The sequence below is a fragment of the Marmota monax genome, unplaced genomic scaffold (assembly GCF_021218885.2).
Source record: "Marmota monax isolate L192 unplaced genomic scaffold, Marmota_monax_Labrador192_F-V1.1 WCK01_AAM20220418_F8-fsc00134, whole genome shotgun sequence".
Taxonomy (NCBI): Eukaryota; Metazoa; Chordata; class Mammalia; order Rodentia; family Sciuridae; genus Marmota; species Marmota monax.
This window is the reverse complement of record NW_026692281.1, coordinates 5,105,461-5,130,504: the sequence shown is the minus strand read 5'-3', so window position 1 is coordinate 5,130,504 and position 25,044 is coordinate 5,105,461. Positions and strand designations below refer to the sequence as shown.

The following is a 25,044-nucleotide window of genomic DNA, read 5'->3' as shown; positions in this document are numbered from 1 at the left end:
ATCATTACATCTCAAAGCCTGAGAAAAAGAACAAATCAATACAAAAAACAATACAAAATAGGAACTCTAGATAGGGCAAAGGGGAGGGAGGGAAAGGGAAGGGAAGGGAGGAGCAAGGTTAAAAAAGATGGTGGAATGAGATGAACATCATTACACTAAGTACATATATGAAGACACAAATGGTGTAAATATACTTTGTATACAACCAGAGATATGAAAAATTGTGCTTTATATGTGTAATGCATTCTGCTGTCAATATATAAGAAATAAGAATATTTTAAAAAAACCAAAATAGGAAATAATTTAAATCAGAACCAAAATCAAAGAAATTAATATAAAAAATTTCAAAAAAATCAAATGAAACAAAAGTTGGCTCTTTGAAAACATAAATTAAAATGATAAACAGATTTCCATGGTAACCAAAAAAGAGTGTGCCTCTTTTTCAAATTACTAAACTACATTACAAATTAATACCCTCTAAGTACTAATATTTGTGGTGAAAAAGGAAATATAACCACAGACACTAATGAAACACAGAGAATAATCAGAAAATATTTTGAAAATTAATACTCTAATAAAATAGAAATCTTGAGGATATCAAGAAATTCCTAGTAACATATGACCAACCCAAATTGAATCAGAAGATACAGAAAATTTAAACATGAATCTCAAACAATGAAATCAAAGACACTATCAAAAGCCTACCAACAAATAAAAGCCTAGGACCATATAGATTCTTAACCAAGCTCTACCTTACATCCAAAGAACAAACACAAATGCTCTTCAAATTATTCCATGAAATACAAAAGGAGGGAACACTTCCAAAATAATTCTATATTGGTAATATCACCCTGACACCAAAACTAAACAAAGGCACATCAAGGAAAGAAAACCTCAAGCCAATACCCCTGATAATAAGAAAATATATGCAAAAGTTCTTTATACTGGCAAACCACATACAAAAACACTCTAAAAAGATATTATGTTATGATAAATTGGGTTTAATCTTACATGTGCAAGACTGGTTCAACACATGAAAATCAATAAATATAATTCACCACATCAATAAACTTAAAGACAAGAATCACATGATTGTCTCAATAGAAGCAGAAAAGGCATTTGACAAAATATAGCGTACCTTTCTTATTAAAACACTTAGCAAAATTAGGGATGTTAGGAATATTCCTTAACACTTTAAAAGCTATATGTGTCAAAACCAAGGCAAACATCATGCCAAAGGGAGAAACCCTGAAACATTCCTTCTCAAAACTGAAACAAGACAGAGATGTCCTCTTTCCCTTTTTCTGTTCAATGCGGACCCTGAAACTAGCCAGAGTAATGAAACAAAAGAAAGGAATTAAAGAATATGTATAGGAAAAGAAGAGCTCAAACTATACATATTTGCAGATGACATGATTCTATATTTAGAAGATCCAATAAACTCTACCAGAAAACTTTTAGAACTCAAAGTGAATTTGGCAAAGTAGCAGGACAAAAAAACTAAAACCCATAAATCAATTGCATTTATATACATCAGTGATGAATCTACTGCAAAATAAATTAGGAAAGCTATCCCATTTACAATGTCCTTAAAAATTAAATACTTGATAATCAATCTAACAAAAGAGTTGAAAGATCTATAAAATGAAAACTACAGAAACTTTAAGAAAAAAAAATGAAGAAGACCTAAGAAAATGGAAAAATCTCCCATTTTCTTGGATAGGCAGAGTGAAACCAGCACATATGACTTGGTTATACCAATCCTAGGAATATATCCAAATGAGTTAAAATCAGCATACTAGAATGACGTAGCCATAGCAATGTTTATAGCATCTCAATTCACAATAGCTAAGCTATGGGACCAACCTAGATGCACTTCAACAGATGAATAGATAAAGAAAATATGGTACTTCTACACAATGAAATATTATTTAGCCATAAAGAAGAATGAATTTATGATTTTGCTGGTAAATGAATGGATCTGGAGACTATCGTGCTAAGTGAAATTAGCCAATTCCAAAACACCAAAGGTCGAATGTTTTCTCTGATATGTGGATGCTAACACAAAACAAGGGAGAGGAGGGGATGTACAGAAGTTCTGTGGATTAGATCAAGGGGAATGAAGGGAAGGCAGAAGGGATGGGAATAGGAAAGACACTAGAATGAATCTGACAAACTTTCATATGTATAATATATGAACATACCACAATGACTTTCCACATCATGTACAACCACAAGACTGGGATCTCAATTAGAATAATATATATACCATGTTTGTATAAATATGTCAAAACATACTCAGTTGTCATGTATATCTAAAAAGAACAAATCAAAAGTAAACTATAGGAAAAAATATACCTCAGGCCAAAAATGTTAAAAGAGACATGGAAAATCATTTTTTTAATGAAGAAGAAGTCAAGTTATCAAAGACATAACAGTTATAAATTTATATATACCGAATATTCAAGCACCTAAATAAATGAACTAGTTATTACTGGAAGTTAAGAAAGGAACAACAATACAGTAATAATGGGTAACTTCAATTTCCCACTTTGAACACTGACAGAACACTGTAAGATTTTACTATTTTCTTTTAAAGGAAATATTGGTCTTTTACTTCACTTTAGTCCTAGTAGAAAAGACAAAGAACTTTCAATTCAACAGCAGTAGAATAATTATTCTTGTTTAGTGCATATGGAACATTCTTCAGGATATCAAATGTTAGATCACAAAAAGTGCAAGGTGATAGATATGCTTATTATCCTGAATTGATCACTTTCCAATATAAACATGAATTAGAAGATGGTATTTTTCCTCATAAATATGCAGAAGTATTATGTCATTCAGAATAATTTAAAAAAATAAAAAAAAAGCACAAAATGTGTTGATACTTGAAAGAAGGCAAATTATGTCAAGTATTGTTTTCTATTTCACCAGTATAAACTAGAAAATAATAAAAGGAGAAATCTTGGAAAAGTCACCAATGTGTAAAAATTAAACCTGATGTTGTAAATGAAGAAATCAAAAGGGAAATAGAAAAATATCATAAGACCAACAACAGTAGAGAGGTATCATATTTAAAACTATGTGATACAAAAAGAGTTCTACAACCGAACCTTCCATGAAGAGAAGAATTTCAGTACATTTACCTCAAAGACATCAAAGTTTGAGGTGATAGATATGGTAGTGACCCTAAATTGATCACTACCCAATGTGTATATCAAATAAAAATGTTATTATAGCTCATAAATATGAACAAATATTACTTCAGCCAAAATAATTTTTAAAAATTAAAAAGCACTATTCCTATGTGATACAGTAAAAGCAACTCCAAGAGGAACATTTATAGCAATCAATCCCTGAATTATAAAAAAGGAAAAATCCCAAATGTATAGCCTAATACCACATCTCAAGGAGCTATGAAAAAGAAACTAGCCAAATACAGTGGTGCATGTCTACAATCCCAGTGACTCTAGAGGCTGAGACAAAAGAATTGCAAGTTTGAGGCCAGCCTCAGCAACTTAGAAAGACCCTAAGCAACTTAATGAAACCCTGTCTTTAAATACAAATTTTAAAAAGTGGCTGGGAAGACATCTTAGTGATAATGTACCCCTGGTTTCAGTGTCTGGTACTCCCCCAGTGACAGAAAGAAAGAAAAGAAAAGAAAGAAAGAAAGGAAGGAAGGAAGGAAGCAAGCAAGCAAGCAAGCTAACTATATCGAACTTGGCAGAAAAGTAATAGACTATAAATTTTATGAAGAACTTGAAGAAAGGAAATAAAGGTAGCAAACACAAAGATGATAAAGGAGATGGAAATGTTTGCTATCATGATTTGATCATTATACTTTGTATACATACATTGAATCATCACATGGTAAGCCATATATATGCAGTTATTATGTGTCAATTTTAGAGAAAGATAATTTAAAAATTAATAAATCAATAGTTGATTTTTAAAAAAATATACCAAATTTCCAAATTATTTCTATGTGAACAAAAAAAGAAGACTCAAAAATTTGGAGACATTATAAGAAAATAACTTGATATGTCAAGAGATATGTAATGTTTTGAATAACTAATAAAAAATTTAAAAAACATAAAAGAGAACATAAAGGAAGGTTATGAATAATTATATGCCAACAAATAGAATCATCTAAATGAATTGGATAAATTCTAAGAAAAATATGAACCAAATGATTTAATCAGGTGAAGTTCAGAGGCACACACCTTCAATCCAAGCTGCTTGAGAAGCAAAAACAGGAGGATAACAAGTTCAGTACCAGCCCAAGACAATTTAGCAAGACTGTCTCAAAATAAAATATAAAAAGTGCTAGAAATGTAGCTCAGGAAAGAATATCCCTGGGTTCATTCCACAGCAGCACAAAATGAAAAAAAAAAAAAACAATTAGGAGGAAAGAAAATAGTTAAACAGACTGCTGAACAAATAAAAAACATGAGGATATTGAATAAGTAATATAAAACTTCCCAAGGAAAGAAAGGAGCAGATGGCTTCAAGCCTGAGTGTAAGAAGCACTGGATTTGACCCCACCAACGCAAAAATTTCAAAGAATTATTATTAATATATCTTATTTTATAAGACCATCCTTGACTTGATACCTAAGTCAAAGACATTGAAAGACCAAAATTACTGGCCAATATATCTGATGAATATTGATTTAAAAATCCTCAAAATATTAGCAAACATAATGCAAAAACACATTGGAAAGATTATTCAGCACCAAGTGTGATTTATCCCTAAGATGAAAATCTAGTTTAATACATGTAAATCAATCAATGTGACACATCATATTTTATTTATTAAAGGTAAAAGCTACATAATCATCTCAATTGATATAGAAAAGGCATTTAAGAAGTTTCAGTATCCTTTCTTAGTAAAAAAAATCTTAATGGTTTAGGTATAGTAGGAAAGATTATTCAATATAATAAAGTTTATCAATGAAAAACTCACAGCTTACATCAGTATCAATAGAAAACAATGGTGTGGATATAGGCAGCAATCCTTTACCCTTTCAAATCCCAGAAACAAAGCAGTGAATGAATAACTGATCAGAGAGATGGGTGACAGAGTAAACAGTCTAAAACTCAATAATGGATATTTAAGATTTAGAGGGACTTGATAGTTTGGTTACTGAAGCAGAAAATAAGTTCAATATTTCTTGATCCTAAATATTTTTTTATTGGAATTTTCAGGTATACATGAAAGTAAAGTGTATTTTGACACATTATACATACATGGAATATAACTTGTTATGATCCCATTCTTGAGTTGTTCATGATGTGGACATTCATTGTGGTATATTTATATATGTACATATGAAAGTTATGTGCTATTACTTCTACTGCCTTTCCTATTTCCATCACCCTCCCTTCCCTTCATTCTCCTTTGTTTAATCAAATAAATTTCTATTTTTTCCTCTCTCCCTTACTTTGTGTTTGTATCCACCTATCAGAAAGAACATTCCGCTTTTATTTTGGAGGATTGGCTTATTTCACTTAGCACAATATTCTCCAGTTCCATTCAATTACCAGGAAATGGCACAATTCCATTCTTCTTTATGGCTGAGTAATATTCAACTGTGTATGTATGCCATATTTTCTCAACTCATTCATCTGTTGAAAGGCATCTAGGTTGGTTCCATAGCTTATCTATTGTGAATTGCGGTACTACAAACGTTGATTTGGCTGTTCCACTGTAGTAGGCTTACTTTAAACCATTTGGGTGGGCGATTATAGCTCAGTGATAGAGCTCTTGCTGCACATGCATGAAACAGTGGGTTCAATCCTCAGCATCACATAAAAATAAATCAATAAAATAAAGGTATTGTGTCCATCTACAACTTAAAAAATAAAAATTTTAAAAAGCCCTTTGGGTATATATATCAAAGAGTACACTCCTATACCTATATAGCATTTTCTTACTTCCTGAATATTTTATTATTTACTTTTTCTTCATTTTGTGCTACTGGGGATTGAACACAGGGATATTCTAATACTGATAACTGGGTCAAATAGTTAATCAAAAACTATTCAGGGTGGGACTAGGAGGGAGGGGTAACAGAGAGAAGATGGGAAAGGAAAAGTCCATTAGCTTACTTCCTCATCAACATCTGGAAAAGAAAACAGACCCACTTAAAATGGGAGAAAAGCAGCAAAGACAGTGGAGGACATCACAAAGTTTAGCCCAAAATGTGGGCTAACCATGTCGCTGGCTATAGACTCTACAAAATGGTAGGTAGCCATTTTGTAGAGTCTACAGCCAGCCACCCACCCTAGAATAAATTAAATCAACACAGCTTCTCCCCACCATCAGATATTAACAATTAAAACCAGGGACAATACTTCTGAAATGTGCTGGTAGTCGGAAATTTTAGAGGTATCTCTGCTAGCAGAGAGTCATTTAATCCCCCTCCCCCTCAATGTGGAAAAAGGTAGGGGTGGAGCTGACCCAAGAACAAATAATAGCCGCAACCCATCTCTCTCCCCAAAGCTTCCAAAGGAGCTTAAAGATGGGCCATGTGACATCCTACCACATCATGGTGACAGATAAAACCCCAGTGAGTTTTACCACCCAGGTTTTCACTTATGGCTCACAGAGAGCCTGAAACTATAGACCCCACAGTTGCATAGAGATACCAAACAATTTAGCATCACTCCATAGAAATCCCAGTGAATGGGGATTAGGTTCACAATGATTCACAACACCCAGCAGCAGGAGCTCCAATACAGGGAGTCCAACTGAAGCTCTACCTAGTCACTGGAATGGTACCAGTCAGAATGGAGGCTTCTGTACCATAGACAACCCAAATAGAGCCTACAGTCACAGGTGACACACTTGTATATAGACAGCAAGCCCTATGCCACTTTAAAGAAGGTCCTGTGGAGGAGAAGTGGGGATATTACTTTCTACAGCAGTCAGTGATAGCCCTGAGTCCTGTAGCCTGTGACTCCACACCCAAAAGAGAGTTAAAAGACACAGTACAGCACTTTCCAAGACTGCAGGTTTGGGCCTCTGGGCTGACAAATAAGAATCAGCTGGTAAGAAACCATAACAACCAGGGAATTTGTTCCTCTATCCATGTAATTACAAAAGGATACACAGCTGGGAGTACCAGCATTATTTATTAAATCAAATATCATTCAGATGCATGGACTGACAGTCCTGAAGATAACTCCAAGCAGTGAGCAGAGAACCACAAGCATATACAACGGCAGTACATCTTACAAAGATATTTACAAAGGAGGAATCCATAGACACAAGTCAACACCCAACATGACTAGATAAAATCCCACTGACCTGTGACCTGTAGAGAGGGCAGCAGCCCTACAATCCCTCATGAGCCATCTAGTGCCACATCAAACATGCTAAAATAGTTCTACCTTGTACCACTAAACAAAGCCCATACTGGACATGTCAGTGATGGATGCATGGAGCTTTTCCTTAGGAGGGCACATAAGAGTACACCCCCTAACAGGGAATAAACTGTCTTCTATCCCAGAAAATTAGACTTTCTCCTCTAACCCAACAGATAGTAGGAATTTAGAAACATCGAACTTGGAGGGGCCTCCTAGAATTGTTATCAAATATGAGTTGATGTGATCACTACCTCCACATATAAGGAATCATACAAGTAAATGTGAAGAATAATAGGAATTGTATAAAGTTTCAAATCATGATGAAATCCAGAACAGAATGGTTCAGTAAGAAACATCTCCACCTTGGCATGAATTATCATAAATAGCTCTAACATAATTTTGATCTTACATATTCTACATTTCATAATGTATTGAATTGAATATTACCCTTTTATTCCATATTGCATTCTCAATCCATTCAATTATATTTCTTCTAATCTTTTTCTTTTTTGATATTTATTTTTGTTGGTATTTTTAGCTATACATGATAGTAAAATCTATTTTGATAAATTTATACAAGCATAGGATATATCTTATCATATTTAGGACTCCATTCTTGTGGGTGGGCATGATTCTGGCATACACTTAGGTCTTTTCATTTGTACATAGGAAATTAGTTAGAGTGACTTCAATCATTCTCTCTTGGTTTCCCTAGCTCAAGTTTATGCTTCCTCTTCTTAGTCCCACATTTCTATTTACATTACTTGCTCCTGTCTCAAATGCTTCAACCCATCTTATTCTTATTTTTACCATTATATTATTCTTTTATATATTTTATTTTTTCTTTCATTTACCCAATTACTACCACTTTCTCCTTTAACCCCTATATAGTGTATTATGTTTTACTATAGTTAATAGCTTATTTGTAGCCATATTCCAAAACATTTCTACAATTTTATACCAAGATTAAAGGAACTCTGTAGAATACTTTCAACAAATTTTCCTAAGGTTTATTACTACTTGTCTTTGCTCTGATGTGATTACAGTTGATAGGGTTTAATATCTTCTCTTGTGCTGATAATTGAGAATAGCAAGGGACACATGGTGCATGGGAATATCAATACATGGATATTTGCACAACCTGGTACACTTAAGAAAAAAAACTCAATAAATATTACCTGCAAAAAAGCATAAGAGATAATCATCCCAGCATATGGGAAGACATACAAACAAAATTAAATATTAAGGGAACAAATTACTCCACACAGCCCACACCACTTAACAAATAATTGATCCCACTGACATCAAAGTGAAGAGAATGTTGGGAAAAGAATTAAGAAAGTCCACAGTTAAATTATTCAATGAGATAAAAGGAGATGTAAGGAATCAACATAGAAAATACCAGAAGTGAAAAGTCATTTTAAGAAAGATATAGAGATTCTGAGAAAGAAATACAGATATCTGAGTAATGAAAGACTCAATAAAATAAATTAAAAACTCAGTTTAATGCATCACTATCTGATTAGACCACATAGAAGACCCATTGTCAGGCCTTCAATAAAAAGTATATAATCTTAAAAATAAAGTCAACAATAAATAAAACATGTTAAAAGATGATGACCAGAATATTCAAGAAATTGGGAATGACATTAAGACAGAAAATATAAAATAATGGGCATAGATGAAGGCACTTAAATACAAACTAAAGGAACACAGAGATTTTTCAATGAAATAATTGAGAAAAATCTTGAAACCTTAGGAATGAGATGGAAATCCAAACACAAGAGGCATTTGGGATACCAAAGAGGGAAGATTTTAAACAATTCCACTCCAAGATACATTATACTTAGATTATCAGATATACTGAATAAAGAGTGAATTTTAAAGGTCAAAATAGAAAAAGCAACTAGTCACATTTAGAAGGAGCCCAATTAAAAGATAGGAAGGCTAGGAAATATATATACCAATCCCTGTAAGAAAACAGGTTCTAACCAAAATTCTTATATCCAACAAAAATATTCTCCACAAGTAAAGATGAAATGAAAAACCCTCTATGAAAAGCAGAAACTGAAAGAATATATAATCACTAAGCCTGCACTATGAGACACATTCAATGAAATATTTCAGAGGGCTGGGGTTGTGGCTCAGGGTTAGAGTGCTAGCCTAGCACATGTGAGGCCCTAAGTTGGATACTCAGCACCTCATAAAAATAATAAAATAATAAAGGTATTGTGTCCATCTGCAACTAAAAAAGTGAAAAAAATATTTCAAAGAGAAAATGAAAAATAAATTTGACAGCATATGGATGAAGTTCACTACATGAATAGTCAATTAAAGAGGAATCACATCTAAGTTAAGCATTACATATAAATAAAATTGACATGAAATAATAATTATGTCTTTACATATTCATTACATTATGAATATGTAAATGCTCTGAACTCTACTAACAAACAATAACAACCACAACAAAAATGACTGGATGGACTAAATAAAAGAACCACATTCATGTTGTTCAAAAGAGGCTCACAGGCAAAAACATCCACAAACTGAAGGTAAAAGGGTGGAAAAAAATATGCCATTCAAATGGAAACTAAAAGTAAGCAGGGGTAGCTATTTTCTTATCAGAAAAAGTAGACTTCAAGACAAAATTAATCACAAAGAACAAAGAAGTTCACTTCATACTTGTAAAATGAATTATCCATCATTAACTTATAATGATTGTAAATATTTATGCCCCCATATTTGGTATACCTGTGTAGATAAAATAAAATTTTCTCAAATTAAAGAATCAGTAGACAATGATATATTAATACAAGGTGATTTCAATAAATCTCTCACCATAAGATGGGTCTTGCAGAAATGAACTAACTAGATTCTTCAGAACCAAAAATTATATTAATCAAATGACCCTAACAGACGTGTAAAATAGTTCACTCAGGAACAACTGAATTCAACTTTTTCTAAGTGGTACATGGAACATTCCTAAAACAGATCATATTTCAGGGCACAAAATAACCCTTAGGAAATATAAAATTATTAGAAATAACTATTTCCATTATATCAAAAAAAGAAAGAAAAGAAATTTAAAATAAAAATAAAAAATAAAAAACTTAATACCCACAGATTAAATAATACACTTTAGGACTAGAACACAAAACAAATCATGGAGAAAGTTTAAAGATCTTAGAAACAAATGAGAACAGAGATAGTATATAACAAGATTTCTGAAACAGTATGAGAGCAGTTCTTAGAGGAAAGTTTATAGCATTAAATTTCCACATTAAAAAAATAGAAATATTGCAAATAAATGATAGACATAAAGGCTCTAGCAAAATAATAACAAACTAATTATAAAGACAAGAAAAGGCAGCCATAATATCAGAGTCAAAATTAATGAAATGGATAATAAAAACCAATGTAAAGGATCAATAAGATGAAGGATTGCTTATTTCAAAAGATAAACAAGATTAATAACACATTGCTAAAGTAACCAATAGTAAGACAGAGAAGAGCCACGTCAACAAAAATAAAGATAAAAAATTAATTATCATTAAAAAATCTTTTGAAATCTAGAGGATCATTAGAAGTTGTTTTGAAAATTTATACCACTAAACTTGAAAATCTAGAATATATTCACAAATTTGCAGACTCATACAACTAACCAAATTAAACCATGAGGAAATAAAAAACATAATTAGACCAATTAAGCAATTAGATTAAAGAAGCAATTAGAACCTTCCAATAAAGAAAAGCTCAAGACCAGATGAACTCTCAGGCAAGTTCTACCTGACCTTTAATGTACTAACACTAATCCTTATCAAAATACTCCACAATATAGAAAAGGCAAAAACACATCCAAATCTATTCTAAAAGACAGTATTACCCTAATACCAAAACAATACAAAGACATATCAAGAAAAGATAACTTCAGACCTATATACCTGATTGATATAGATGGAAATAATACTGCTCAAACAGTGGTAAACAATATTCAAAAACACAGCAAGAAGACAGTACCCCATGAACAAGTTGGTTTCATTCTAAAAATGGAAATTTGGTTCAACTTATACAAATGAATATATGTATTTCACCACATTTATAGAATTAAGGACAAAAACCATGATTGTCTCAATAAATGCAGAAAAATTATTTGACAAAACCAAGCAACTGTCCATGTTAAAAAACCTGGAGAAACTAAGGATAGAAAGAAGTTACCTCAGTGTTATAAAGGGCATAATACAACCCAAGGCCAGTATCATACTTTTTTTTAGAGAGAGAGAGAGAGAGAGAGAGAGAGAGAGAGAGAGAGAGAGAGAATTTTTAATATTTATTTATTTTTTTAGTTTTCGGCAGACACAACATCTTTGTGTGTGGTGCTGAGGATCGAACCCGGGCCACACGCCTGCCAGGCGAGCGCACTACCGCTTGAACCATATCCCCAGCCCGCCAGTATCATACTTAACAGAGAAAAACTAAAATAATTTTTATAAAATCAGGTACAAGACACTCTCATAACCCCTATATAATACTGTCCTTGAAACTCCAGTCAGAGAACTCAGTTTTAAAAAAGGAAATTAAAAGAATATGAATATGAAAGGAAGAAATCAAATTATCTCTGTTTGCTGATGACATGATCCTATAACTAGAGGACAGAAAAAAATTCACCAAATGACTTCTAGAACTGATATGTAAATTCAGCAAAGTAGCAAGATATAGGATCAGCACTTATAAATCAATAATGTTACTATAATCCAACACAGATTCAGCTGAGAAAGAAATCAGGGAAACATCCCTTTCATAACAACCTAAAAAATGAAATGAAATAACTAAGAATTAATTTAATCAAGGAGATCTCTACAATGAAAATTATAGAACACTGAAGAAATTTAATAAAGACCTTAGAAAATGCAAAGTCCTTCCATTTTCTTCGATAGGCAGAATTAATATTATCAAACTGGGCATATGACCCATAGCAATATACAGATTCAGTGCAATCCCCATGAAAATACCAATGACATTTTTCATAAAACTAGAAAAAATAATTCTTTCCAAATAAATCATTTGGAAGAATAAGAGAACCAGAATAGCCAAAGCAATGCAAGAGATATCAGAATGCTAAATCTCAAATTATGCTACAAAGCTATAGTAACAAAATAGAATGATATTCCCATCAAAATAGTCATAAAGACCAATGGAATAGAATAGAAGATACAACCTCATATAAATACAGCTCTACTACACAGTATAATAGTGCATAAAAGTTGCCTCATGTATCCCAATTGTCCACATAAAGCAAAGGCAGGAGATATCTTGAGGTAATGATGTTATGTCAGCAGCTACAGGAACCCGGAACCAGGAAATTTGAGCTGGGTCCAATTCATGGTCCTGGCAGACACCTTCCATGTGACCTAGACTGTGCCTAACAAACCAACAGCAAAATAGGCATTGAGAATATTTTAACCAGGAAAATACAAGTCAGAGAGGCCGAGGAGATCCAAAGCTCTGCTGCCTCTTTGAGTCTGGTCGCTTTCAGGACCAGCTTAAGCAGGTCGGGAACTTTAATGTGCAAGTGGGACTATGCTCTAGGACTAAGCCTGGAAGCCTAAAAAGGGTGCCTATGGATAACAGAAGCCATGAAGGATTGATTGGCTCCCTCAACCTATCAGTGGAACACTGGGAAAGCTCTTAGGTTACAGACTTACACCACAGATGGGCAACTGCTGGGCCCTGGAGGTGTGTTGATTTAATATCTTCCGAGCAGTCATCATTCAACAAAGTCCCTAAGTCCTGACTAGACCTAAGTCCTGCCTTCAGGAACTCCACATGCAGTAATTGCTCTCACAGAATTCTGCAGGGACTTCACCTTAGGAGTGCATACTTGGTGTCAAGGCAGACAAAACCCTGCTGACAGTATTTCCCATCTCACCATAACTTAAAAAGGGAAGCTGAGAATTTTTAATGCCAATGGCTATTCGTTGGGCAACAGAAAAAGAGGAAGGGTTTGACAGCCTTCAGCCTCTACTCTTGTGCTCAGTACATGCTTCAAGAAGAAATGGAAAGAAAGATAGTTGGGCACAAAGAACATATGTTCTCATTGACTATATTGACCCCCTCAATGGAAATGATTCCTCAACCTTTCATCAAATAGAGGATTTTTTTCTTTTTAAAGATAAAATGGTATTTTTATGTATATATACCACATTTCCTTTATTCGTTCATTCATTGATGGACCCTTTGGTTGATTCCATATACTGGCGATTATTAATAAATGCTGCAATTAACATGGAGTGGAAATATCCCCTCAACATACTGATTTCAGTTCCTCTGAATATTTTCGTAGAAGAATTGACAGGTTCAATGCAAATCCCTATAAAAACTCCAATATTTTTCACATAAATAGATAAAATAATCCTTAAACTTGTATGAAACCACAAAAGACCCCAAATAACCAAAACAATATTGATATAAAAGAAATAAGTTGGAGGCATCACACTCCCATTTTCCCAAAACATAATAAAGTGATTATAATTTAAGCAACATAGTACTATCATAAAGCAGATATGATGACCAATGGAACAGGAAATAAGATGCACATTTGTAGACAATTGGTTTTCAACAGAGGTGACAAGAATGCATACTGGGGAAATGACATTCTATTCAATAAACATTGCTGGGAAAACAAGAATGAAATTGGATCCTCGTATCATATTATATACAAAAGTCAATTCAAAATGTATTAGTCTTGGGCTGGTGTTTTAGCTCAGTGGCAGAGTGCTTGCCTTGCACATGTGAGGCACTAGGATTGATCCTCAGCACCACATAAAAATAAATTAAAAAATGGTTAGTCTTAAATATAAAGCATGAGCCTATATTACTAGAAGCAAACAAAGATGAAAAGCTATAGAATATTGTTCTATGCAATAATTTTATGGGGTATAACCCTGAAAGGCCAAGCATCAAATGTAAAAATGTAATAGGTAAATGGGATTATAGCAAACAAAACAAACCAATAAAAAGAAAGAAAGAAAGAAAGAAAGAAAGAAAGAAAGAAAGAAAGAAAGAAAGAAAGAAAGAAAGAAAAAACCTTGTGCACAGAAAAGGAACCTACAAAATGAGTAATATGTCCAAGTCATATATCAGATGGGTGTCGGTTTCCAAAATATAGAAGGAATTCAAACAATTCTATAAGAAGGAAAAATAACATGATTTAAAAATGGGCAAAGGACCTGACCAGAAATTTCTCATAAGAAAGCACACAATAGGCAACAGGTAAATGAAAAATAGCATCATTATTCATTATGGAAATCAAATTAAAACCATAATGACATATCACCTAAAACCCATTAAAATGTGTTTTAACAAAATAAGGAAAGTGAAGATGAGTACAAAGGAACTCTTGTGCATTGCTTGTGGGAATGTAACAGTGTATCCTTTATTGAATATATATATATATATATATATATATATATATATATATATATATATATATATATATCATACACACACATATTCACACACATATACACACACATACATGGGGTTTTAAAATAGTAATATGGACATTAAGAATTACCATTTTAACCATTTTAAGTATATGGTACAGTGCAATGAAGACATTCACTTTTTTATGCAATGATTAAAGCCACCCTAGATAGCATCAAGGATACTTGCAAGGTCCATTGTAGAAACAGATATGCAGGAATTTTAGACAAGGGCTTAATATAAAGCTTAAGACCACCTCCTTTCATTGTCTGCATCTCAGATACTTCTGTTGATTACAATGGATTCCCTAATGTATTTCACTGTTCAAAGTTTTCAAAAAATACCTCAAAGGAGTAAAAAGAGAATTTTGCACTTGATAGGAAGTATAGAAGAGCAATTAAGACCATGAGTTCTAAGAACATTTTGTCTTGGTTTGAATTCTAGATGTGAAGCCTCTGACAAATTTGATAACCTGCCTGTACCTTAGTTTCATTATCAACCTGTTATGAGAAGTACAGGAGCAAATAGTCCCTGGTTAAGTACTTGATAAATATTAGCTGTTAGTGTTGTTACTATTGTTGTTATTCCTGTTGAACTCACACAAAAGCTGTAATAAAACACTACGTAGAGGGCTTCAGTGTGATCCATCCTAAATATTAATTGCTTCATCAATGGTGACTACTGAGCATGCAAATAGGACATTCAGATAATAAGAAAGCTGACAAGATGCTGGAAAATCATTTTAAATGCTTCCAGGAAAGCATAATGCGGAGAAGACGTTTCACTTTTCTGCTTCATAAAACAATAGGGTTGACAATGAAAGGACCAACCAGTATAAGTGCTGCCAGAGAGAAGTTTCTTACCATGGGAAGAGCTGCTGAAATAAAATACTAGAAAATGCATTGTGAACCACAGTTCAATCCACATAGTTTTTCCAGTTCAGTAGGAAAATGTCACAATTAAACATTTGGGTTCCTATTTTTAAAATTTCAAACTTATAAATTACTTATTTCTGGAATTGTAACATTCTCAGACCCTCAATGATTATGGGTAACTGAAAGTAAGGAAATAGAAAATGAAGATAAAGGGAACTACTGTATTGTTATGATATAATGGAATACTTAATTAAATTGTCTTTATTTAACTGCTGTATTGTTTTGTCTTTTTGATCCTAACCATTTAAATTGGAGTGAAGTGATAACTTTTTCTAATTTTTAGAATTTTTAAAATTTGTTCTTTTTAGTTATATATGACAGTAGATGTTAAATGATATCTAACTGTTCTTTTTAATTTTATTTTCCTGAGGATTAGAAATGCTGAACATTTTCCTATATTAAACATATTGAACATTTTCTCACATTAAACATTTGTATATATCCTTTTAAAAAGTGTCATTTATGCCGATCACTAAAGTTTTAATTATATTATTTAGTTGTTTGTGATTGAAATTTTTGTAATCAATCATTTTCTTTAGTTTTAGTTTTGGTATTAAGTCATTTGCTATTCTGGATTATTAACCACTTATCTGATACATACTTTGAAAATATTGTAGTCCATTCTGGAGGTTGTTTATTTACTTTGTTGATCATTTTTAGGTTTTATATTGTTGGGATCCTGTTAAAAATAACCTTTCCTGTTCTAATGTCTTGATGCATTTTCCTTGTGTTTTCTTCTGCCAGCTTTATGGTTTCTAGTTTTATATTTAAGTCTTCAATCCATATTAAGTTAATTTTTATGTAAATTTTTTAATTTATATATTACAGAAGAATGCATTACAATTCTTATTACATATATAGAGCACAATTTTTCATATCTCTGGTTGTATACATAGTATATTCACACCAAATCATGTCTTCATACATGTACTTTGGGTAGTAATGATCATCACATTCCACCATCTTTAATTGCCCCATATACCTCCCTTCCCCTCCAACCCCTCTGCCCATGCTCCCATACCCTATCCCACTATAAAGCAGCTTCCTTATATCAAAGAAAACATTGGGGATTTGGTTTTTGTGATTGGCTCACTTCACTTAGCATTATCTTCTCTAACTCCATCCATTTACCTGCAAATGCCATGATTTTATTCTCTTTTATTGCTCAGTAATATTCCATTGTGTATATATGCCATATTTTTATCCATTCATCTATTAAAGGGCATCTAGGTTGATTCCACAGTTTAGCTATTGTGAGTTGTGCTGCTATAAAAATTGATGTGGCTGTGTCCCTGTAGTATGCTGTTTTTAAGCCCATTGGGTCAAATAGTGATTCCATTCCCAATTTTCCAAGAAATCTCCATACTGCTTTCCATATTGGATGCACCAATTTACAGTCCCACCAGCAGTGTATGGGTATTCCTTTTTCCCCACATCCTCTCCAACACTTATTGTTGTTTGTCTTCATAATAGCTGCCATTCTGACTGGAGTGAGATGAAATTTGAGAGTCGTTTTTATTTGCATTTCTCTAATTGCTAGTGATGATGAACATTTTTCATGTATTTGTTGATTGTACATCATCTTATGAGAAGTGTTTCTTCAGTACCTTGGTCCATTTATTTATTGGGTTATCTGTTTTTTTGGTGTTTAACTTTTTGAGTGCTTTACATACCCTAGTGATTAGTGTTCTCTCTGATGTGTGAGGGGTAAAGATTTGCTCCCAAGATGTAGGCTCTCTGTTCACCTCACAGACAGTTTCTTTTGCTGAGAAGAAGGTTTTTAGTTTGATTTCATCCAATTTATTGATTTTTTATTTTAATTATTGTGCCACAAGAGTCTTATTAAGGAAGTTGGGGCCTAATCCCACATGATGGAGATTAGGACCTACTTTTTCTTCTATTAGATATAGGGTTTCTGGTTGTATTCCTAAGTCCTTGATTCATTTTGAGTTGAGTTTTGTATATGGTGAGAAATAGGGATTTAATCTCATTTTGTTGCTTATGGATTTCCAGTTTTCTCAGCACCATTTGCTGAAGAGGATATCTTTTCTCCAATGCATGTTCTTGGCACCTTTGTCTAATATAAAATAATTTTGTTTTATAGGTCAGTCTCTGTGTCCTCTATTCTGTACCATTGGTCTACCAATCTGCTTTGGTGCCAATACCATGCTGTTTTTGTTACTATTGCTCTGTAGTATAGTTTATGCTCTGGTATTGTGATGGCCCCTGCTTCACTCTTCCTGCTAAGGATTGCTTTAGCTATTCTGTTCTCTTTTATTTCCAGATGAATTTCATGATTGCTTTTTCTATTTCTATGAGGAATGTCACTGGAATTTTGATTGGAATTGCAATAAATTTGTATAGTGCTTTTGGAGTTTGGTCATCTTGATAATATTAATTCTGCCTATTCAAGAGCAAGGTCGATCTTTCCATCTTCTAATGTCTTCTTTGATTTCCTTCTTAAGAGTTCTATCATTTTCATTATATAGATCTTTCACCTCTTTCATTAAGTTGATTCCCAAGTATTTTATTTGAGGGTATTGAGAATGGGGTAGTTTTTCTCATTTCCCTTTCTGAGGATTTGTCACTGATATACAGAAATGCCTTTGATTTAAGGGTGTGGATTTTATATCCTGCTACTTTGCTGAGTTGATTTATTAGTTCTAGGAGTTTTCTGGTAGAACGTTTAGGGTCTTCCAGGTATAGAAATAATATCATCAGCAAATAGTGCCAATTTGAGTTCTTCTTTTCCCATGTGTATACCTTTAATTTCATTTGTCTAATTGCTCTGGCCAGTGTTTCAAGAACTATGTTAAATAGAAGTATTGAAAGAAGTCTTCCCTGTCTTCTTCCAGTTTTTATAGGAAATGCATTCAATTTTTCTCAATTTAGAATGATGTTGGCCTGGGGCTTAACATAGATAGCCTTTATGATGTTGAGATATGTTACTGTTATCCCAATTTTTTCTTGTGTTTTGAATATAAAGGGATGCTATATTTTGTCAAATGCTTTTCCTGTGTCTATTGAGATGATCATATGATTCTGTAAGTCTATTGATGTGATGAATTACATTTATTGATTTCTGTATGTTGAACCAACCTTGCATCCCTGGGATGAATCCCACTTGATCATGGTGCACGATCTTTTTTTATATGTCTGCATTTTATTTGCCAGAATTTTATTGAGAATTTTTGCATCTATGTTCATTAGAGATATTGGTCTGAAGTTTTCTTTTTTTTATTGTGTCTTTGCCTGGTTTTGAAATCAGACTGATATTGGCCTCATAGAATGAGGGCCACTTTTTGGAAGATGTACTGCCTCTTTTCTATTTCCTGAAATAAATTGGAAAGTATTGGAATTAGTTCTTCTTATAGGTCTTGTAGAACTTGGCTGTGTATACATCCAGTCTTGGGCTTTTCTTGGTTGGTAGACTTTTGATGGAGCCTGCTATTTCGCCATGTGAAATTGATCTGTTTAAATTGTGTATATCATCCTAATTAAATTTGGGCAAATTATATGACTCTAGAAATTTGTCAATGCCTTCGATATTTTCAAACTAATTTCTAATTATCTTCTGTATTTCTGTAGTGTCTTTTGTGATATTTCCTTTGTCATCATATATGATAGTGATTTAAGTTTTCACTCTTCTTCTCTTCATTAGCATGTCTAAATGTCTGTCAATTTTATTTATTTTTTCAAAGAACCAACTTTTTGTTCTATCAATTTTTAAATTGTTTCTTTTGTTTCAATTTTATTGACTTCAGTTCTGATTTTAATTATTTCCTGTCTTCTTTTGCTTTTGGTGATGATTTGTTCTTCTTTTTCTAGGGTATTGAGATGTAGTGTTAAGTCATTTATTTGTTGACTCTTTCTTCTTTTAAGGAATGAACTCCATGCAATGAACTTTCCTCTTAGAAATGCTTTCATAGTGTCCCAGAGATTTTGATAAATTGTATTTGTTTCTCATTCACCTCTAAAAATTTTTTAATCTCCTCTTTGATTTCTTCTGTAACCCATAGTCTCCAGGTGTTGGAGTGGATTTTATTTCTTATTTTATCATTGATTTCTAATTTCATTACATTATGACCTGATAAAATGCAGGGTAGTATTTCTATTTTTTATATTTGCTAAGAGTTGCTTTGTGGCATAGTATATGGTCTATTTTAGAGAAGGATCCATGTGCTACTGAGAAGAAAGTATATTCTCTGGTTAAAGGTTGGAATATTATATATATGTCAGTTAAGTCTAAGTTATTGATTGTATTATTGAATTCTAAAGTTTCTTTGTTCAGCTTTTGTTTGGAAGATCTATCTAGTGATGAAAGAGGTGTGTTAAAGTCACCCAAAAGTATAGTGTTGTGGACTATTTGACTCTTGAACTTGAGAAGAGTTTGTTTGATGAACATAGCTGCTCCATTGTTTGGGGCATATATATTTATAATTGTTAAGTCTTGTTGGTGTATGTTTCCCTTGAGAAGTACGTAGTGTCCTTCTTTATCCTTTTTGATTGACTTTAGTTTGAAGTCTACTTTATTTGATATGAGGATGGAAACCCCTGATTGCTTCCTCAGTCCATGTGAGTGGTATGATTTTCCCAACCCTTCACCTTCAGTCTGTGAATGTTGTTTTCTATGAGATGTGTCTCTTGGAGGCAGCATATTGTTGGGTCTTTTTTTAATCCAATATGCTAGTCTATGCATTTTGATTGTTGAGTTTAGGCCATTAACATTCAGGGTTATTACTGAGACATAATTTGTATTCCCAGGCATTCTTTTTTTTTTTTTTTGGTATTTAACATGACTAATCTATCTGATTAGATTTTCCTCATTTTATAATTGATTTAATCCCTCCCTCTGCTGATTTTCATCATTGTTTTTCATTTCCTCTTCTTTGGATATTTTGCTGAGGATGTTCTGTAGTGTAGGCTTTCTAGTTGTAAATTATTTTAACTTTTTTATCATGCAAGGTTTTTATTTCATCATCAAATCTAAAGTTTAGTTTTGCTGGACATAAGATTCTTGGTTGGCATCCATTTTCTTTCAGATCTTGGTATATGTTGTTCAATGATCTCCTGGCTTTGAGGGTCTGGGTTGAAAAATTTGCTGAGATATGAATTGGTATCCCCCCTATATGTGATCTGATTCCTCTCTCTTGTGGCTTTTAAGGTTCTATCCTTATTCTGTATGATAGGCATTTTCATTATAATGTGTCTTGGTGTAGATCTATTGTAATTTTGTACATTTGGTGTCCTGTAAGTCTCTTGTATTTGGTTTTCGAATTCGTTTTTCATGTTTGGGAAATTTTCTGATATTATCTCATTGAAGAGATTGTGCATTCTTTGGTTTGGAACTCTGTGCCTTCCTCTATTCCAATAACTCTTAGATTTAGTCTTTTGATGTTGTCCCATAATTCTTGGATGTTCTGTTCATGTTTTTTAACTTTCTTCACTGTGTGATCAACTTTATTTTCCAGATTGTATACTTGTGTCTTGATTATCTGATGTTCTTTCTTCCAAGTGATCTATCTGTCGGTAATGGTTTCTATTGATTTTTTATTTGATTTATTGTATCCTTCATTTCAAGGATTTCTGACTGGTTTTTCTTCAGGGTCTCTCTCTCTTGAAGTAATCTTTTGCTACCTGTATATGCCTCTTATCTCATTGTTGAAGTGATCAATTTTTGCTTGTATTTGCTCATTTAGGTCATTCTTTAATTCACCGATCATTTTAATTATGAACCTTTTGAACTCTTTCTCTGAGATTTCAACAACTTTGCTGTCCATAGATTCTGTTATTATAGTGTCCTGGTTTGTTTGGGGCACTTTCCTCCCATGTTTTTTCATGTTGTTTATGTATTTTCCTTTCTTGCAGTGTAAATCTGAGATATTACAGTTTCTTCCCCATAATCTTGTAGTACCTGTGCAGATTGTCTGTACCTCACCTTGATGGTGGGCTTCCAGAACTTGTGGGTGTCCCTCAATGGATGCTACTGCATCCTGGGACTGGGACCTGCATAAGTTGGAGTGGGTGGTTCTGGGCCACTGCGCTTGACCTCCTGTGGTAGTCTGCTGGTAGTAAGGGGTGGTCCTGCACCAAAGGCTAGTCTCTGGCAGTGTCTGCCCCACCAGGGGATGGGTGAACCAGGCCTACTGAAATCCTCAATCCCACATGGGCTGTTGTGAGAGGTCTGGGCTAGATCTCAGCTCTCACAGTAGTGCACTGTTCAGAAGGGGTGGTCCTGCACCAGAGACTAGGCTCTGGTGAGAGTCTGCCCCACTAGTAAAGGAGTGGACCTGGCCCACTGTGCACCTGGGCCCTGCAAAGGCTGGTGTGGGTGGATCTGTGCCACTGGGCCTGACCTCCCGGTTGAGATCTTGGATCCCAAGTGGGCTTGTGTGGGCAGCCTGGGCTGTATCTCAGCTCTCGTGGTAGTGCATTAGCAGAAGGGGCAGTCCTGCACTAGAGCCTAGGCTCTGGCTAGTGTCTGCCCAGCCAGGAAAGGGGTAGACCCAGCCCACTCTGTGCCTGGGTCCTGTAGAGCCCAGTGTGGGTGGATCTCTAAGTTGACTTTTTAACTGGTGAGGGATAATGGAATTTTGTGTAATTTTTTGTACATGTGGCTATCTAGCTTTCCAGTAATCATTCATTTAAAAACTGTTCTTCTAAAACACTTTCCTATCATATTTGTTGAAAATATGTTAGCTACGGATAAGTGGCTTTACTTCTAGGCCCTGTAGTCTGTTCTATGCACCTGTATATCTATTTTTTTCCAATTTATACCATCCTATTTTGATTACTACAGGTTTGGAGTATAATTTAAAGTGAGATAGTGCAAGCCTTCTGGTTTGCTCAAGATTGTTTTGACTACTTGATGTTTTTTTGTTGTTCCATACAAATATTATGGGTTTTTTTCTATCCCTGTGAAGAATGCATTTCATGGATGGGGATTGCATTGATTCTTTGGGTCACTTTAGTAGGATAGACTTTTTAACAATATTGAGATGTTCACATCATTTATCTTTCCAATTTTGTATATCTTCATTTCTTTACATAAATATTTTTATAGTTTTCATTGTAGAGATCTCATATATTTGGTTAAATATATCTTTAAGTATTTTGTTTTCAGAAGCTACTGGAAATGTATTTACTTTATTCATTTCTTTTTTCCAACAATTCAGTATATGCATATAGAAATTCTACTGGTGTGTTTTAATGTGGATTTTGCATCCTACAATTTCCTGAAGTTCTTTATTAGTTGTAATATTTGTGTGGAATTTGGGGGTTTTCAAAATATAAGATCCTGATGTCTGTAAACAGGGACATGCTGACTTATTTCTTCTTAGTTTGGATGCCCATTATTCTTTCACTGCACTGATTTCTCTGTAGTATTTGATCCCTATATTAAAATAGTGAATACTGATATCTTTTACTTATTTCAGATATTGGGAAAATTTCAATTTTACCCACTCAATATGATGCAATCTTTGGGATGGTTATATATGGTCTTTAGTAGGTTAAGATATATTCCCTTCTATACCTAACTAGCTCAGTGTTTTATCATGAAGGGATGTTCACTTTTATCAAATGTTTATTGTGTATGCATTGAGATGATCATAAGATTTTTATCCTTCCTTTATTCTGTTGACATTGTGAACTCACCTAACATTCTTATAGTCCTCTGTTAACAGACACACTATTATTTAGTATTATAATTTACATGGAATGACATTCAATGAGAATTCAATGAGAATAATCCCAGAAAATCTTTCCTTCCCTCCACTGTGAGATACAAACTGAGTTATCAGATAAGTTCAGGAAAAAAAATTGGGCATACTCTCTTCAGATCATTCTTCTCTTTAGAATATGTTTGTCTGTAAAATGTATATTCTATCTGTTGGGGAACACTGCAAGTATGTGTAAGTCTAATCCAAGTAAGTATTAACCTGTCCTCTGGTTGCACACATAAGCCCATACACCAAACTAACATATCAGCAGTAAACATAGAACTATGACTTTCATCTGTCCAGTTGGTTCCAATACCACCGTTTACAATAACTACCTATTCTAGACAAGTATGACTGTTAAAAATTTCTAACCATCACATCAAAGAAACAGAATCTACTGGATCTCACCTGTTTTCCAGGATGATCTCATTGCTTAAGGTGTCTTGCATTGGATCCAGCATCCTAAATGTGGGAATTCTACCATTGCCACTAAGTGGTATGTAATCTTTGCCATCCTGCAAGAAAAAAACACAAATGGCAATCATTTCCAAAGGAAATATATGCTAAATGAAAAATTTTATTCCCTTCCTTGAATGAATTTATCTGAGAAGAGCTACATATAAAACAACATGAATGGATATACTAATTCAAACCCTAGAGGAAAAGTGCCTATTTTGCTAAGTAGTCACAGAACAAAAACAGCAGCAAAAAACTATACTGTTTCCTTCATTTATTACTTAATTTGATTTTTTTAGGAATCAGTTGAAGATTTAAAACCAATTACTACTAGCAGGAGATCAAGTTCCTTACTCTTAAAGGTTCAACAATTGTTACATTTTTAAGATTTTACAATGGAATTATTGTGGAGAGGGATTGAAACTAAACTTCATTTAATCTGAACTATGCAATACCTCATGGTTGATATTTTTATTTATTTAATTTTTAACTCGGCAAGGACATTAAAATTTGAATTTGAGAGACAAGCTTTTTGTTGGTATAGGAGAGGGTCAGTTATTATGAATCTTGAGTGTTTTGTTTGACCATAGATAGGTAAATATTGCTTTTGAAATCAAATATCATTGGATTAATAGAGCCTCTAAGCCTTTACCTCCATATGGTCTTCATCATTCTGAGAGTTTAGGTGGGGCTTTTATATCCTTCATTGTGATTATAAGTTCTGGATATCTATTTAGACAAGCTAACTTAAAGGAAAGGGGTTGTGTCAAATTGGACCCTACTTCAAATGTTATATCTCCCTTCAAAACATTACCTCTCTCAGCTCAAAGTGCATTCTCTCCTCCTACTGAGCTCCAAAATTCCCCATTCCTTTCCTTTCTCCTCAATTTTCTTCTCAAATGGCACTAATCTCTCTTGTATCAAGAGAATTGTAATAGCTTTTAGGGTGGTCCTAATGGTCACTGTCCCTTGTTATTCATACCCTTACATAATTCCCTCCCATTAGATGGGATATTAATTTATTGACTCACTTCTTATCAATAGACTATGACCAACATGAAGAGATACAGATTC

General features: G+C 33.5%; 1 protein-coding gene across 5 annotated transcripts in view; it reads right to left on the bottom strand.

Moving 5' to 3' along the window:
- The window catches only part of LOC124090050 (vascular endothelial growth factor receptor kdr-like), a 303,001-nt gene that overhangs the window by 22,019 nt on the left and 255,938 nt on the right, over positions 1–25,044 (bottom strand). For all 5 annotated transcript variants that reach the window (XM_058578313.1, XM_058578318.1, XM_058578317.1 and 2 more), the window contains one exon: positions 23,923–24,029. In XM_058578313.1, coding sequence (XP_058434296.1) covers positions 23,923–24,029 — 107 coding nt within the window. The remainder of the gene's footprint in view (positions 1–23,922; positions 24,030–25,044) is intronic.